This window comes from Pan paniscus, chromosome 17 (assembly GCF_029289425.2).
Source record: "Pan paniscus chromosome 17, NHGRI_mPanPan1-v2.0_pri, whole genome shotgun sequence".
Classification (NCBI taxonomy): Eukaryota; Metazoa; Chordata; class Mammalia; order Primates; family Hominidae; genus Pan; species Pan paniscus.
The window spans coordinates 74,456,513-74,474,488 of record NC_073266.2 but is presented as its reverse complement, the minus strand read 5'-3'; the positions used below and the strand labels follow the sequence as shown (position 1 = coordinate 74,474,488).

Below are 17,976 nucleotides of genomic sequence, written 5' to 3'. Positions count from 1 at the left end.
ACTTAGCAAATGCAACATTGTTTATGAAAGTTTTAACTTTTCTTGGCTTCTTTTCCTGCTTTCTCATAAGGAAAACACCTATACTTAAGAGAACGTAATGCAAAGACTGGCCTTGGTATTAAAAATAAACTTTATCAGTGAAAGCGTGGCACAAAGATGTCTGCTGGCAGAAAATAACATTTTCTTTCCAAAGCCAGAAGCTTCCTAACTCAATTGTGTAATGTAAATAATAATTAGAGTAATGAATATAAGAATACAGACATACTCAATGAATGTTCTCCCTTACTCATTTTTTCTAAGGTTTGAGCAAAATATCTTCATCACCCAATTTCAAATAGCTAACTCTACTATATTTTTGTTTTTAACTGTAACCTGCCCATATTGTTTTAGAAAGTAAGCAGACATTAATAAATAACTGGATTTCTAATTGACCAAGACTACTAACACCATGCCAAAAATTTTTCAAATTATTTGTTACTGAAAATTATTTATTTTGCATGCTCTTGAAGGCTTCTTTACCTGCAGATGGCTGGGAAACATTCCTGAAGACCTTTCTTTTTAACTAGAGATCCTTCAAGGCAGTACATAATGATGTCCATAACCTTTGACAGAAAAGAACAGATTTAAAATTAATTTCAAATACTTAATTTTCCAAAATGTAAATGATTAATTTAGGCCTCATTTGCCCATAAAAAGTCTATATAGCTTTATTTTAGTATTTAAAATAAAAAAAAAGCAATTTAAGCCATGTGTATACTACAGTCTATCCTTTCTCTTATCTGTGAAAAGAAATTTAAAGGACAGTGCAATAAAATAAAGACAACAGACTTGTTTACTTGAAAGTCAATTCATATTTATGTACATAATACATTATTCAACACATTATATATTTTATTTGTAATGAAAGATGTCAAAGGGAACATAACCTTTACATATTACAGACCTTTACATATTACAGACCAATTCCATGTGAATGGTGAATGAACTTGAAAATCATTTTTGATTTTTGAGGAAATTTAAATAAGTCTTCCAGAAATGGCACAAAAGTTAATTTTAGTTATCTCTCTCTTACACACACACACACACACACACACACACACACACACACACACACACTCATTCTTTCTCTCTCACCCTTCATCTCTTTTAGAGATGCTGGAAATAAAGATACTGATTTATATTACTTCATTAGAATATTTAATTTAGGTTGCTGATGGATCATTTAAAACAGGATATTCTTACCTCCACGAGAAGATCCACAACATCTGTGGGCATCTTTTCAATAAGAATTTCAATGACTCTCAGAATTTCCCCTTTAGCTCGTGCAAGAGTTGTTGTGTGCATATTCTGCTGTGATTGGGTATTTGCTGCAAGAGCCGTATGTCTGTGTACCTACAAAACATTTCTATGCTGTAGATATGATTGACACTGATATAGTTTTACATTTCTAGCCATGGTTTATTTTTTACTTTCTAATACTATAGAAAAAAATGAACTTCTTGTGGGTGAGTCAGAAAATACTTTTGTTTACAAAAACAATACTTAGTATAATAAAAACTCAACAGGTATTGCCTAATAGAATTCTGTAAGTTCCTGAACATTATATGAGACGTTAATACAACACTATCATGACATGTTTAAAAAGAAACATATTGAGGACTTGCGAATTTGGTACATTTGGAACTGAAGTAGACAGAAGTTGGCAGATGCCCAGGAAGTAAAAGATACGATCCTTGCTCTCAAGTAATGATAGTGCAGCTGACCCATGAAAAACATGGGTTTGAAATGCATGACCCGACTTATACTCAGATTTTCTTCTGCCTCTGAGCCTCTGATTAGCAAGACTAATCCCCTCCACTTCCTCCCCCTCAGCCTACTCAATGTGGAGATGACAAGGATGGAGACCTTTATGATGATCCACTTTCACTTAATGAATAGGACATAGATTTTCACTTCCTTATGAGTTTCTTCACATTTTCTTTTCTCTAGTTTACTTTATAGTAAGACTACAGTATATAATATATATAACATACAAAATGTGTGTTAATTGTTTATGTTATCAGTAAGACTTTTGGTCAACAGTGGGCTAAGAGTAGTTAAGTTTTGGAGCAGTCAAACATTATTTGTGGGTTTTTGACTGCTAGGGGGATCAGTGCCCCTAACTCCCTTACTGTTTGAGGATCAACTGCAAATAATACTTTAACCACACTCACTGTGTCCCAGAAATTATTCTCTAAGTGCTTTACAATTAAGTTGGAAAATCCAAATGAACATGCCTCCAAAAATAATGAGCATGGCAAATAATATAAATTCAGTGTGATTTTCCCCATACAATCGTAAGCTTTATAGTTCAGAGGAGAAAGAATATTAACAGGCCGTGGACTAGCCTGGGAAGAGCCATAAGGTAGTAGGCATAGAAATGGGGTAGAGGTCAGAGATAATAATAAGAAATACTTTAGTATTTTACTCTAATACTCTAAGATTGAACAATGAAGTGGAAAACTTGTGTGTGTGTTTTGTTTCATTTATTTTTATTTATTTATTTTTTATTATATAATATTTACAGATAGGGTTTCACTTCACTATGTTGCCCAGGCTAGACTCAAACTCCTAGGCTTAAGCGATCCTCCTGCCTCCGCCTCCCAAACAGCTAGGACTACAGGCACATGCCACAGTACCAGCCTGAAAACTTGTTTTTAAAGGTAATAAATGTGGACTGTTACTTTAAAATTATCTTTCCAACCAAAAGCTGGAGTAGAATGAATTCAAAGCATGGGTATTCTAACAGTTCATTTTTTAAAAAATACTCATATGTAAATGGTGCAAATGAAGTTTGAAAACACAATTAATACAAGGACCTGTCAGACTAATGTGAGGCTTATTCACTATATTCAATATTATGACCTGTGCATATTCCACTGATGGGAAAAACTGGCAAAAAAAAACCTTCCAAGACTAATAAAATTGGCCATTTATGCTCATATATATATACACACATTATATAAAACTATATAATACCTACAAAATAAATACATACATATGTGCATTTTAAATCTAGTGGAACCTTACTATAACATTATGCACTATTAGAAAAATGCACACCCTTAAGTCTACAAATTTATTTTAGATATGAATTCAAAGCCTCAGTGCCTCACATAAGCCTATACAAAATGCTATTAGGACTTTCTTTCCTCCCCTCCCAGCGAAATGCATGGCACAAATATTTACAGCATGCCTATTAGGGATAGCTCTGGGGCAGACATAGGCCCAATAGGTTTCAGTTTATCTGAGCAGACTCAGAGGTATTTATTTAGTATTTTAAAAATTCATCACAGCTACAGGAAAAACAACTCAGACAGAGCCCATACCCTATGGACACTGAGTCTGCCCATTATTCATGCTGAAATGGAATAAACCTTTAAAAAAAATTTAAGAGCTGATCATCCTTTCCTTTTCTTCCTCCTACTAAGACCTATAGGAAAGTTCCTATAATTGGCTCATTGTTCTTTACTAGTTTTCCAGTTAGATGTGGGCAATTAGTTTGAACACTAAGAATGTGGGAATCAATTGGCATTCAAGTCTTTATCTGTGACAAGTAATAGGAAAAACAATTAGCAAGTTTATGACTTACATTTTTCGTTTACAGTTAGAGAGCCAGTGCTAAATAAGAAGTTTAGTTTTGATGACAAGTAGGTACTTACATGTGAAAAATGTGAACACCTTTAATGTATTTGAGTTTTCATATGCCTGCTGTAATTCAGATTGAAAAATGATTGTCAAATATTTACAAGTGAATTAACTTTGAGAACAGAAATGAATACAGAAGCAGAAGCAATGAATACACCACACCGTGGAATTCAGTGTACATGCACACAGACACATGTGTTCATTTCACTACTAAATTATTAACTTGCATTGTTCTAGAATAAACTGTAAAGGGGATTTGTGGATATGAACCCTCAACTTATAGTATCAAATAATTCCTCTAAATGAGAAGATGGAGCACACTGAGAAGTTCCGCTCACCTCTTTGGCTATGGTGGTGATGAAGGCGGGTGGTCTGGCGGTGGCAATGAGCGAGAGGGCATGCCTCGCAGAGCGGGCCGAGTCAGCTGCTGGGCTCAGAGGCAACCCCATTGTGATGCTAAACAGGGATCAGAAAAAGGGAAAAAAAGAAAAGAAGCATTAGAAATATGGACTGAAAAGATTAGACACAGCTTATAATGTCAGTTCAAGGTCAATGGGAGCACTCAAACAGTTAGAATATAATGGACTTGCAACAATGGGCAGTGATTAGGAGTCGGGGTGTTCTGGCATCAAATACAAAATGGAATAATTAACCGTGAAGATTGAAAACAGTATGTGCATCTGTCCAAAGTGTTAAAAACGCCTTGTTAACAAATTATCAAGAACTAGTACTGAATACATATCACAAAGCTCAAAATGAGGTAAGAACGAATATTGTGCTGAATATTTTCAAATTTTTCCTAAAAATAGTTAATTATTTATTTATAAAGCCTAATATATTAAAAGACTGTAAGGTTGTACATCTGAAAGGAAGGCAAGATTCACTCCTGTCTATAAAATTGTCACAAGTACTGAGAATGACAAAATTATTTTTTGTTTGTATATTATTTTTCATTTGAAATATCCTTAGTACCACTGGTTTACCCCAGTTTAGTACTTTTAGAACCAATCTACTAAACAGCATGCTCCACCAACAGTTATTTAGTACTAATGCCAAAAATTCTATTAACTGATCTAATTCTGTTTATGTAAAGAAGGGATGGCATGATGTTGTCCAGGCTATTTGTAAGATGAGGCACACAATGAAATAAATCTTCCCAAACTCTGAGAATGCCAGCGTCATGATAGGAGAGTGATGCTATATTCACTCCCCACCTCTACTACATGAAAATATCAATATTCTTGTTTCCAAGCTTCCTTTATATTATATATAATCCACTGGGAACAGTATCAAGACTTTTACTAAAATGTGGCACGTGATCTGCCCATTAACTGTATACAAGGAGTATTTTGTTACTCAGTATGGAATACAATTATAGTTTCCCGAGTTAAATATTTTTAAATTTAAATATGTATTTGAAGACATATGAACACTTATCCTACTCCAATTAAATGAGTCTATGTGCTTTATATGTAAACTGGATTGTGTTTACTGAAAATTCTCAAAAAGTTTACAGGTTTCTCTATAATTGATCTAAGAACCATTATTTTAACTTGTAGCTGAAAATAAAAATTACGTAGGCATTCTCTTCATTGTTAAAGGAAATTCTGCTTATAAGTCTTTGTGACTGTTACACTGCAGAAATCTCTGACTGATAGTATAACGGTCTCTCTTCTTTTTCCCATACGGAGGGTAGAGACGAAGCAGGGGCTCAGAAGACAGAAGTATGGAGAGTTTTCCTTGGATGTTTAACACTAAAAAGAAAGATGTGAGCTGAGAGAACACACACATATTGAACAATGCACAAGCAGAAGGCATCGGTGGGCATCTCCCCACCTCCCTGCCATGGAAGAGCCCGATGCTCTTGGGTCCCAGTAGGAGCTGGAAAGAGGTGTTTTGCGAGAAAGCAGGATGGGCAGTTGGCCAGTTTCTTTTCTGGATTAAACGTGGCTAACTGCAAATTCAGTGAAAGAAATGTTTACTGTGTGAGTAGTGCTGGGGCTAGACTGCTTAATACTTATTATAAAATTCAGATTATAAACCCAAATTTTAGGTCAAGTTTTAAACAATACAAAAGCCAATTAAACTACATGTAGATACCCTGTGATGCTTCTTTTCATCCATCAATGTGGATGAATAGGGATTGATGATACTGCAAGGCTGTAAACAATCAAAATGTTACATTAATTGAATAATTCTACACAAAATGAAATCAAGTTTGGGAAAATCAATAAAATCACAGAATGCTGGAGTTGGCAAAGATTTCCCAGGCAACATCCCTGACAAGCAGTCAGCCAGGGAAAAGGAATGTCCATCTCCTGGGCAGCCCCTCCTAGATCTGGAAGGCACGCTACAGAGGAAGAACTGGGTGCAGAGCCCAAGGTCTAGGTTGAAAGCCAGGCTTTCCTGTGTCATTTCATGCCCTTTGCATCTGCTCCAGAATATCCCTATGAAGTGGTTGATACAGGTATTTACAAGTGAGAAGGCGGGTCCAAGAACTTAAGTGACAGGCTGGGTAGTTGTGGATGTCTTTCAGGACAGCTAACCTTTGGAGACAATACACGGGGGAGAGGCGTGACCATACTGTGGTTACTTGGATTACTGAATCAGTAATGTGACTAAACTCAGTGGCTTTGGATGAATGGTTAGATTGCATCTTTGAGAGAAGATTTTAGTGATATGTTATAAAATACTTAGCTTTCAGCTGTTTTATTCAATATTAATAATGGTTTGAATGAAGATACAGGAGGCACAGTTATCAGTTGGTGTGGTTATAAAATTGTAAGGGAGAGCAGCCATATTACAAAACAGAACTAAGATCTACAGAGTTATCAGAAAGATCAAACTCAGCTAAATAAGAAGTCTTATGTGTGGGTACAAAAATGACCAACTTCACAGGTGTGGGATTGGCAACACACTGCTGAACCAGGCTCGTGAACTACTGAGAACTGCATCTGAAACATAAATATGTGTGGTAGTGATCCTGCTGCCCAAAGTGCTGGGCTGTGTCATGAGAAATACAGTAATAGGGAAGGTGTTACTCCTGCTGTAGTTCATGGCTCTGGGCACCTGTCTGCCCTCCCCATGGATATACTGCTCCCTAGGTGCTAAGAGAAAGGGTCTGGCTTCTGCAGGACAAGAGTTACAGTGTCCTCCTAGAATCCAGAGAAGTCCAGTCTGTCCCCAGCTGTGTGCTGCTGGGACCCCTTGCCATTGGAAACCAACATAAGCAGGATCATAGCAAACTCACCATTACCTCTAAGTTCTCGCTTCCATCCCTTCTCTGGTTCTTTTCATGGAAATGTTTAGTGAGAAGCTAAGAGAGGGAGACAGACAGACAGACAGACAGACAGACAGACAGACACACAGACACACACACACACACACACACAGGCACACCCAGAATGAAGAGATACAATCATGTGTGCACTTGAGTGTGGGAGTGGTCAGTTGACAGATCTTCAGGATTCATGCCACAGTGACAAGTGGATAGTTTCCCCTTACCCTTATGCTGTGTCCTGTGGCCACCCTGGACTGAATAAGTACATCATCTGTAAAATGGGTATATTAAAATATCTACTTCACAGCACTGACAAGAAGACTAAATGAGGTAACAAATACAAAAACAACTAGCCCTGCTGGCTCCTCTATTATATGTACAATAAATGCTTCTTCTGACCAAAGACGCTTCTCATAAAAAGAAGCAAAGTGAAGGGAAAATGAGATAAACTACCAGCAGGTTGCCGCTTCAAGCCAAGAGGCCTAGCCACACATCATCCTTCCCCCATGTCAACAAATGGCCTTGTAAATTTGGGGGAATCAGCAAACTTCCTATAGTCATAAAAATGATAAAGGTTGGTGCTTTGGTGCTGGGTGGTGGGTCTAGAAGAGAAGCTATAGGGTAAGGGGGAAGGAAGTGAATCAAAGACATGTGAACCTATTGCCCACTGAGTTCAGTGGAAGCTGGAAGAGCCAGCACTTTTGAAGAGGCATCAGTGTGCGCACCTGAGGGATTCTCTCCATTGGTGTCCGGCAGTCTGAGCACAGGACTGCAGAATGTGGATAATTCTACAGCTCTGAGGTCAGGGCTCTGCAGTGACCTGGAGGGTATGGCATCCACAGTGCAAAAGCGGGGGGCTGTATGTGTGAGGGTAGAGAGATGGTCAAGGCATAGGGAGAAACCTTGTGTCCCTCCTCTAGTCTACTCAATTCACCGTCATAATAGTCATCTTCCCAAAGCACCAACTTTATTTCCTGGTTGCCCTACTTAAAAGTAGCCTTCTCTACCACCTCTAGGAAAAACTCTAAACACCTTGGCTTAAGATTCTAGACCTTCCATAATCTAGTTCCCTAATTTTCAACTCACTCTTTTCAACACCAATGCTCCTGAAGTCAGGCTAATTTCCAAGCTGGTCCCTAAAGGTCTGTTCCTTTATTTTATTCCAGTATTTTGCTAATGTTTCTCCTCTAGCCCTTTCCCCATTGGTGCAGTCTCCTCCCTCCTCTCTGTTCAATTCTGGTCTTCCCACATGGTATTCTCTTAACTACGATAGCACTCATTGACTTCTAGTGAAACAAAAATAATCAACAGCAAACCCCGTTTATTCCAGGCCCCTAATACTAAATCACATTCTGCCAGGCCTTACTAATTAGTTTTATATTATGAACTCTGTACAGATTTGAAACATGCCTGACAATTCTGTGTAACTCCCCAAAGTGCCCAGTACAGCCCCTGGACATGGTGGTAGCTCCATAGTTACACAGTAAGTGAAGTAGCTGGCAAATTCAGCAGGCAGAAAAAAAAATCATTTAAGCTAGCTATTGGACTGAATTGACCAGGCAATGAAGTCAAAGCAATTGATCTGGTAGTCCCAACAGATGAAGTCTAATTCTGCATTTGGTTATCTTTAAAGTCAAGAGTGCATTGTCTGTGTGATATATTTTAATGTGAGATTCTATCTGAATGAAGAAGGACCATACTATCAGAGGTTTGAAATTAAAGGAGTGTCAACCTTATTCTGGAAACTGCAGTGTAAATATGGAACGCATTTGTGTCATCTGATCCCACCTATCTGGCTGTTATGCGGATCACCCATTACACAGGTTTACAGGATGGGTCTTTCGGTTCTCTTTATTCTAAAAAAAAAGAGGACATGACAGACTCTCTGCTTTACTCAGCATTTCAGTGTACACACTCAACATGAAATATCAGAGATGACAGGTATTTTAAATAAAAATATGAATGGAAAAATAGTCCACGCAGCCTGAGCTCCCCCTTCACAGAACTGCTCATTCATCCTGTTCTAAAGCTCACTCCATCGTGGTGAAAGCATTTCAAAAGTTACATGTAAGAACACTTTGGTTAAATGTCATGATCTAAAATTGTCAGACTTTATCAGCTGTCAGATTAAGGAATAATGTAAGAGAATATTCCAGGGGGGCCGGTGGAGGAGACATATAAACTTTCATTGAATAGCCTGAAAATTTTGGTCAATAGGAACAGGGTAATGAAAATAGGCCACATCAAAAACAAAGACTTCTAAAATGACTGTAAAAACACATACTTAATGTATAGCCCCTGGTATTCCCATTTTATTCCTTCCTGGCTAAACAGGTATGTTAATATTTGTCCTCAATTTCACAAGATATCTTCAATTCCTCTGTCATGTCGTACCTTTATTTCACAACTCGCAGGTGGTATTGAGTTCCTAAACCCAAAGGTGGCAATTCCTCCCTTAAATGTGTATCTTTAAGATCTATTTCCTGTATGCTAAATACAATTACAGTGAATAAAAACTATGCTAATAGGATTTATTTATATGGCTTCCTCAGATTATAAATTTTCTGTTAAGAATAAATTTCACAGAAACAGGAAAAATATGAATAGCTTAAATATGGAATCCTAAAGCATCTTAGTGTTTGCATGATGTGTTTCTGTCTCCACTCCTCACCCCCAAAATTCAAGAATGGTTGAGATTTGAGCTAGCACACAAAAAATGTTTTTCTCGCATTCTATGTAGTTCAAAAGGAATCTTTCTAATGTATGGTGCTTATCTGTGTGTCATCAAAGCATGTGTGGTTTCCAGTGACTTTATGCTTCTCTCTGAATGTTTGGTAAACTGTGATGATCCCAGAAAAGCAGTGGGCAGTCTGTAATTCACTAATGTCCCTCAGCTGTGGCAGTATGTGATGCTCGCCCGGCCCCTTCAGCAGCTGGGCCGGCACTGCTCCACTGTTCTCTTTCAGAGTAAAGGCCCTGCCACATGAACGAGGCAAATGGATCAAAATCACAGACCACAACTTAGAGAGATGGAAGTCTAGGCTTCCAAGAGCAGCAGAATTTTTCTGCTCCTTAGTATAGTGGGATTTTCTGCTGTTTCTATCATGTTATCAATCAATATGTACATGACCATGCTGATCTAACAAAATTATGAATGCATAAAAAGGATAATACTATATGTTTCTACTTTTCTCACAATTAGCTGGGGATGGCTCAGTCTATGATTCCAATGAAGTACAGTCTCAATTTTCTCTTAAACAGTTCATCATGAATGAACAGTCCATCCCCATTATTTAAAAATTTCCTCACATAAGATTTTACCAGTGAATCACTCACCTTATTAAGGGTGGCATAGCCGTATGGTACAGGAGCTGCAAGATGGGAGTCAGGAAACCTGAGTGACAGTCTTGGCTCTTAGAGTACCACTGTGACCTCAGCCAAGTTGTTTAATCTAAACCTTATTTTTACTTAATAGCACATTAGGGATACTGGATCAGATGATGTTGAAAAGATTTTCATCTCTAAAAGGAAAATCTTTAAATCCCATGACTTTATTCAACATTTATTGTGTGCAAATCACTTGGCAAATGTTATGAGTAAATAAGAATAAACACATAATATATGACACAAGCACTCAAGAGTTTACTGATATGTAAATAAGGCTTCTACAATCTAGAAGGTACAAAATCTTTGATGAAAATATATATTTTTTTTTGAGACAGGGTCTTGCGCTGTTGCCCAGGCTGGAGTACAGTGGTACGATCATAGCTCACTGCAGCCTTGACCTCCTGTGCTCAAGTGATCCTCCTGCCTCAGCCTCCTAAGTAGCTGGAACTACATGCTCCTGTAGTTTTTTAAATTTCTTAAATTTTGTAGAGACAGGTTCTCACTATGTTGCCCAGGCTGGTCTCAAACTCCTGGGCTCAAGTGATCCTGCCTCAGCCTCCCAGAGTGCTGGGATTACAGGTGTGAACCATCATGTCCAGCTGAAAATAATTATATTAAACATATTTAAAAATCTAAAGTACACTGAAAATTCTGATTATGTACTTTAACAAATTGTTTTAATTCTGTGGATGTTAAGATTTGGAATGCAAGATCACACAGTATTAGGAGCTTTGGCTTTTGGAATAAGCTAGAGTAGGGTTTGAATCTTATTTTTTTCAGTAACTACAATGTTACTCTGGACAAGAGGCAGCATCTCTCTATCAGATTCGTTTTTTTCTCATCTGCAAAGTGGGGATGATAATGCCTATTTCTTGAATTTCTCTAAAACAAGTTGAGGACATTGGAGATTTGAATAGCACAGAAGCTCATAGGTAGTAAGCATTCAATAGAAGGACTGCATCCCAGGCCACTATATCCCTGCACAAGGCTAGCTATGTGATAGGTGCTAAAACAAAGAAAAAACTCACTGCAACAATCTTTTCATAAAGTCAAGACATACCAATTCTTTATCTGACCCTAATCTATTCCCCTGAGATAACTGGGAAGGAAATTATGTTTGAGATTTATTTATTTATTTAGAGTCAAGGTCTTGTTCTGTCACCCAGGCTGTAGAGTAGCGGTCCAATCACCACTTAGTGCAGCCTTGGCCTCCCAGACTCAAGCGATCCTTCCTCCTCAGCCTCCCTGGTAGCTGGGACTACAGGTACACGCCACCATGCCCAGGTAATTATTATTTTTGTTTGTAGAGACGGGGTCTCGCTATGTTACCCAGGCTGTTTTCAAACTCCTGAGCTCAAGCAATCCTCCCACCTCGGCCTCCCAAAGTGCTAGGATTACAGGTATGAGCCACCACGTCCAGCCACTGTGTTTCAGTTTTACATGGGAGAATCCCAGTTTAAGTTCTACAAGAAATTAACAAATAAAATTAGCTAAAAATAGCATTTTCCTCCTTTCACAGATGTTTGGCATGCCTGCGCTTTCCTACCCCTTTCTTTCGCATGCCCCGTCCTTCCCCCGCTCTCCTCATAACTACTCAAATGACAGATCCAAATGAAACCCCTCCTTGCATCCCCTCTGGCTACCCAGGGTGATTCATTTCACTATGCCCTGAATGTCTATACTTTTTACCTTCCTTCTCACTTTGCATCATGGTTATTTTGGGGCAGATCTTGTCTTTCCTGTAAGACTGCAACTGTCTTGAAGACATGATCTTTGATTCAAATTTGCAACTACAGAGAAAACCTAATGTTGTTCCTTTCGCATATTAGTTATACAATATGCTTGATTAATTAATAGTTAAAATTTGGCAAAATATCTGAAAACATTAGAAAACAACTGTAGATATTTTGATTTCAAAGATGTAAAGTTGCATATCATGTTTCTAAAATAAAGGGGTAACCAATTCTGGAAAAATACTCAATTTTTTTTTAAGAGTCGGGTCTCACTGTTGCCCATGCTGGAGCGCAGTGGTTCGATCATGGCTCACTGCAACCTTGAACTTCTTGGCTCAAGCAATCCTTCCCCTTCAGCCTCCTGAGTAGCTGGGACCACAGGTGTATGCCACATGCCCTGTTAATTTTTCATTTATTTATTTTTTAGAGATGGGGGGGTGTTCCTGTTTTGCTCAGGCTGGTCTCAAATTCCTGGGCTCAAGCGATCCTCTCACCTCAACCTCCCAAAGTGCTGGGATTACAAGCATGAGCCACCAAGCCCAGCCAGAAAATACCCTCTTCATCTCGAGGCATATACAGTGTTTTAGGAGACCTCTTAGGAGTCAGCTCAGCAGGAGATGTCGGGACATGGGGGAGAGGCAAAAGGGAACTCTGCCATGATATGTGTTCTCTAGACAAGGCAGGGGACCTGATTGGTTGCCCCTCCACAAAACCCCTGCCCTCATAAACTCACAAGAATAAGAAGCAAGTAGGAAACACTGCTTATGTTTTTTTTTCTTTTTCAATAAACGTGAACTGAAATTTTAAAAAGCACAGGCCTAACATAAAAGCTTCTTCATAAAGCAAGCTTAACATCACAGACAGAAGCAAGGCAGCTGAGCACCATTACTGTGTACACAGTAAATCAGGCACAAAAAGGGGCAGCCCAACAGGGCAGCACAAGGGTAAGATCCACACTTAACCCTCTGCACACATCGCTGCTCCACTTCCCACCATCTCAGGCTCTGCACCCTCTGCCGAGTGTGTCACGGATGTAACAGGCCATTTTCCATCTAAATCTTGTTATAGATTAATAAGCAAACGTTTTCTTGCTTATTATGCAATTTATCATGATGAAAATTACATTGGACTCCTCAAGGCTACATGCTGATACATTCATTTATTCAGAGCTGTGTACAGAAAGTCATACTAATCTTCATGCCAGAAAAGGATGTAATAGCAAGATTTAAATTGCCTACTGAAAACTTCAGTGTTTGTGTCTGTGGACAAACTACATGTAGATAAGACCTAAGCACATCTTTATGCTTGCTGGTACAAGCCTAATGTAAATTTCTTTAAAAACAAAATCAAACAAAATATTAAATACTAACCCTGAATAAAAGCCCTTCACTTCTCCTCCCAGGCAACAAAACAGTGTATACTACTGAAATTGTGTTTTGATCAGATTTAAAAATAAGCTCCAAAATTAAGTCAAAGCAAAATTTCAGACAATCGAAAAATGTGAATGTTTCTCAAGACAAACCAGGAGAGCTGCAATAGCAGAAGCCAACACTGTTGATGTGTGGCGGGTGCACATGGCAGCTGCAGCCAAGGGGAGGGCAGAGGTTGAAAAGATGTTCTAGAGCTTCATGCAAAGGCCAGCTGCCTCGTACTATAGGCACAGACTCCTGGGCTCAAATTGCCTCCTAATCCTTCAAGTCCCATTGAGAATCTTCAGGCCTCCTGTATCCAGAAAACTATCCTGCCTACCATTATGCTAAACTGCTCATTCTAGAGTCTGGCAGCTCTTGATCTGCTGAATACAAGGACCTAACAATGGCATCACCACCAGTACCACCAGTACTTCTGCCACATAGGAAGACATTTCATCTCTTAATATACGCTCACTATTCTAAGCAATTTGCAAATATAAGCTCATTTAATATATCTTAGGAGACAGGTACTTTAATTAGCCCCAACTTGTAGATACAGAGAGGTAAAGTAATTTGCTGGAGGGCATACGGCTAGGGAGACACCGAGGTAAAGTTTAGGATGCATGGTAGTATGATAGGAGGTAACTGGGGGGCAGGCAGCAGCTGTTTAGGTTTGAAATGAATGTCCTCTACCAATCTTCTTGGGACTTTATGCTGGCAATGCCCAATCTGTAGACAAAGCCACAGAGTTCCATTCTAGCCTTCAATTGCTTCTCTGGTCTCTACTTCCTGAGCATAGAGCAGTCAGTAGACAACTATGGACCCAAAGCATGCCAGAACTTAAGGGAATGGCAAAGCAAAGGGCTAAGAACTCTACTCTTAAAAAAAGTTAACAAGGACAAGAATGAAATACCATTCATTGAGAAAATCCAAGTGGTGGTAACATTTTCGTTAAGGGAGGCATTATGGGACAGTTCAAGAATTCCAACCACTTCATACCCACTGGGATGATTATACTAAAAAAATTAAAAAGAGAGAAAGAAAGAAAAAACAAGTGTTGGCGAGGCTGTAGAGAAAATGGAACTGTTGTGCACTGCTGGTGGGAAAACAGTCTGGTGGTTCCTCAATAAGTTAAACATGGAATTATCAGATGACCCAGAAATTCTACTCCTACATGTCTACTCAAATGAAAACAGGTGTTCAAATACTTATGCACAAATGTTTATAGCAGCTACATTCACAATAGCCAAAAGGCAGAAACAACCCAAATGTCCATCAACAGGTAAATGGATTAACTATATGTGATATAACCATGAATGGAATGTTATTCAGCCATAAAAAGCAACAAAGCACTATGATATGCCACAACATGAATGGACCTTGAAAGACATCATGTCAGTGAAGAAGCCAGTCACAAAGGACCACAGTTTGTATGGTTCTGTTTATATGAGATATGCAGAATAGGCAAATTCACAGAGACAGAAGATTAATGGTTGCCAGGGCCTGTTGAAGTGGTAACAGGGGAGGACTGCTTAATGGGCATGGGGCTTCCATTCAGGGTGACTTCTGTGGGGACTAAATAGTGGTAACAGTTGCACAACACTGTGATTATACTTAATGCCACTGAATTATAGACTTTAAGATGGCTACAGTGGTAGATTTCATGATATGTGTATTATACACCAAAAGGAAACAAAAGAACTCTTTGCAGGAATCAGGAGATTGAGTTTTCAAACCAACAGTAATCTCCACCACCAATAGGACCCCCTGCCCCATCAATCCTAGTCAGTTGGTCACCACGTGTGTTTCCCACCTATTTGACTTTAGCAGCTCCCTCAGTTCATCTTCCTCTTGTAGAACTCTCTCATCATTGCTTCCCTGGATCACTGCCACCTCCTCATGGCTGGTCCTTTACTGTGTTTAAGTGAAACCTCAACGTAGTTGATTTAAAAGCTAATATGAGTGTGGAGGAGCAATTCCCCAATTTGGCCATGTATGCTGGCCATAATCATTTCTGATCAAGTATCATGTATTTAATATATATATCATTTTCCTTATAAACAATATTATACTATTATTAGCGAGTAATACTTCACGGTATAACAAATACAATTGGAAAACTATGTCACATATCATTCACTGGCTCAGGGCTAAACCCCGATTGTGTTAAAATTATAGAAACATGCTTCCTTTTCATTGTCCATATTCAAAACTTCACATATTGAAACATTTGTGTATTTTTTATCTATTAAACATGCACAATCTATACAGAATGATCAATAAACCCACCAAAAAAACCCCTAAAACAAAAAACAGTGACAAATTAAATTAACCGGAATCCACACATACTTGGCAAGTTGTTTCTCGGCATCGGCACAAAGTTCGAGAAGCCCCATCAGAACAGCGGACACATCCATGTAAGGCTCCCAAACAGTGAACCCACGTCCAATCAGATCAATGGCTGTTCTTCGGATAGTGCTGTGTGGAGGAAGTTTGGGGCTTGGAGGCTGTAGCAGAAGAAACGTCAGTGCCTTGCCTGAAATTATAGAATAAAATGCAGAGCAAAAGGGGAATTTTACTTTTGTAATTGTTTCTTTTGAAGCATACTTTCAAAATATAATCCATTTTTGATTTTTTAACTGAAAAAGGTATTGAACCTCTAGACTACACAAGATCTTGGATAAATGGTTTGCTCAGCCACATTCTTTGAAGAGAAAAGTTAGGCTATATTGTTTTATACCATATTCTAAAGTGTTTTAATTACATATTATATGTAAATGAGTATATATAATTTCAAAACATATCAGTGATCTTAAATTCCAAACAATGTTTCTCCCTAACTCAGGGTTCTGCAAAGTGGAGATGGTTTCAAATAATGTAATGTGGTATTTCTTAACCTTTCTTCTGCATCTAACACAGTTCATATGTAAAATACTCCCCCTCAGTAACACCTCTCATTACAGGCGCGTTGCAATGAAGGATGGAGAATGTAGAACATGTAGTCTGAAAAAGCTTCCCTCCTAAAGCATCTATTTTCCTCTATATTCTGGTGTATGTACTGATATAGTACAATGATGTCAAGTGTGTGGTAAGCTCTTCATATGATTTTGTTAAACGTGTTAATAGTTCAATATTATTTCTAAATCTGGTAAGATGACCTAGATCTTAATGAACATGTATTCCTTTATGTTGAGGATGATGCTGACAATTTGTATACTTACGTCTAATGGCTATTAAGCCACAAAACTTTATCTACTTCAGAAGGCATTTTGACATTTAAAAAAGAAAACCAGCAGGGGTTACGAAAAGCCAATTGTAATTTAGAAGAGTTTTTGTTTGTTTGTTTTTTGAGGGGAAGAAAGAAAATAGTTCCTAAGTCACAGAACAGTACAGTACACTGATTAAAAGGAACACATGCTTCAGGTTTAAGACAGGGAATTAACCACGGTTCCATAACTTATCGGGGGCAGGCCTAGGAAGGTACTCACTGAGCCTGACTTTTCTCATACTATTGGGCTTATTCTGAATACCTATTAAACATGGCTCTTTTCTAAATGAAGAAAATGGCATATAAACTTTAATACAACATATCCAACCAACAAAAGTATATAATAATTTTTATATTATAGTCAATTGTTAAATGAGAATGGATTGAAATGGAAAGGAAGAGAAGGGAAGAGTATTGTAAAGCCAGGATAAGAGTCAGTGGATACACTGAAAAGTAGTGATTCTGAATTTCTTCTCAGTCATGGAACCCTTTAAGAATCTGATGAAAGCCATCAGTCCTTTCCCCAGGAAACTACACACACAGTCATACCCATCAAATTCTGCAGAAGAATGTCAAGGCGGCCATGGATTGTGGATTAACAATTCCTGCAGTAAACTAAACAACATCCCAAAATTCATATTTCGTATGTGTATTTGTAAATTTTACTTTTGTATTTAACCATATAATTATAATATGTAAAGCTTCATGTTTTACTTTTGGATCAGAAAAATATTAAACTCCTTTAAAAAAGGTAACACACATTTTTCTATTTTCTGCCAGCACATATGTGTCCTTTTATCACATGAAATGCTCATATTTTTAAATATGAGCATTTCCCTTTTCCTCAGTAAGTCTGTCAGCTCCTTGAGGGTAGAAACTGTGTTTCACATAACTTTGCATCTTCTAAACCACCAACCACAGTGCACACATTATTTACATAAATGAAAAATAGGTCTGCCTTTACTGTCAGAATATTTCTAATACAGCTCCCTGCCCCAGTTTGTCAGAATGATATTTCAAAATGTCTAGTTATCTACCATTTTCCTGTTTATTTTTTACTTCTTGGAAGTCGTAAGAGCTACAGAAAAACTCCAGCTGCTATTCTCTGCAGACATCTTGAAACACCAGCAGCCATGGCTTCCAATCTAAGCAATAAGGGTCCCTGGAGGTGAATCCTTGCTAAATATTGCAAAAGGAGGTAAAGTTTCC

At 38.2% G+C, this 17,976-nt stretch overlaps 1 protein-coding gene across 5 annotated transcripts in view; it reads right to left on the bottom strand.

Annotated features, from left to right (window-relative positions):
* WDR7 (WD repeat domain 7) overlaps positions 1-17,976 on the bottom strand; it is a 380,267-nt gene that overhangs the window by 89,749 nt on the left and 272,542 nt on the right. For all 5 annotated transcript variants that reach the window (XM_003827244.5, XM_034943806.3, XM_003827243.5 and 2 more), the window contains 4 exons: positions 15,849-16,035; positions 4,026-4,143; positions 1,243-1,392; positions 520-602 (listed from right to left, as the gene is read on the bottom strand). In XM_003827244.5, the coding sequence (XP_003827292.1) occupies positions 520-602; positions 1,243-1,392; positions 4,026-4,143; positions 15,849-16,035 (538 nt within the window). The remainder of the gene's footprint in view (positions 1-519; positions 603-1,242; positions 1,393-4,025; positions 4,144-15,848; positions 16,036-17,976) is intronic.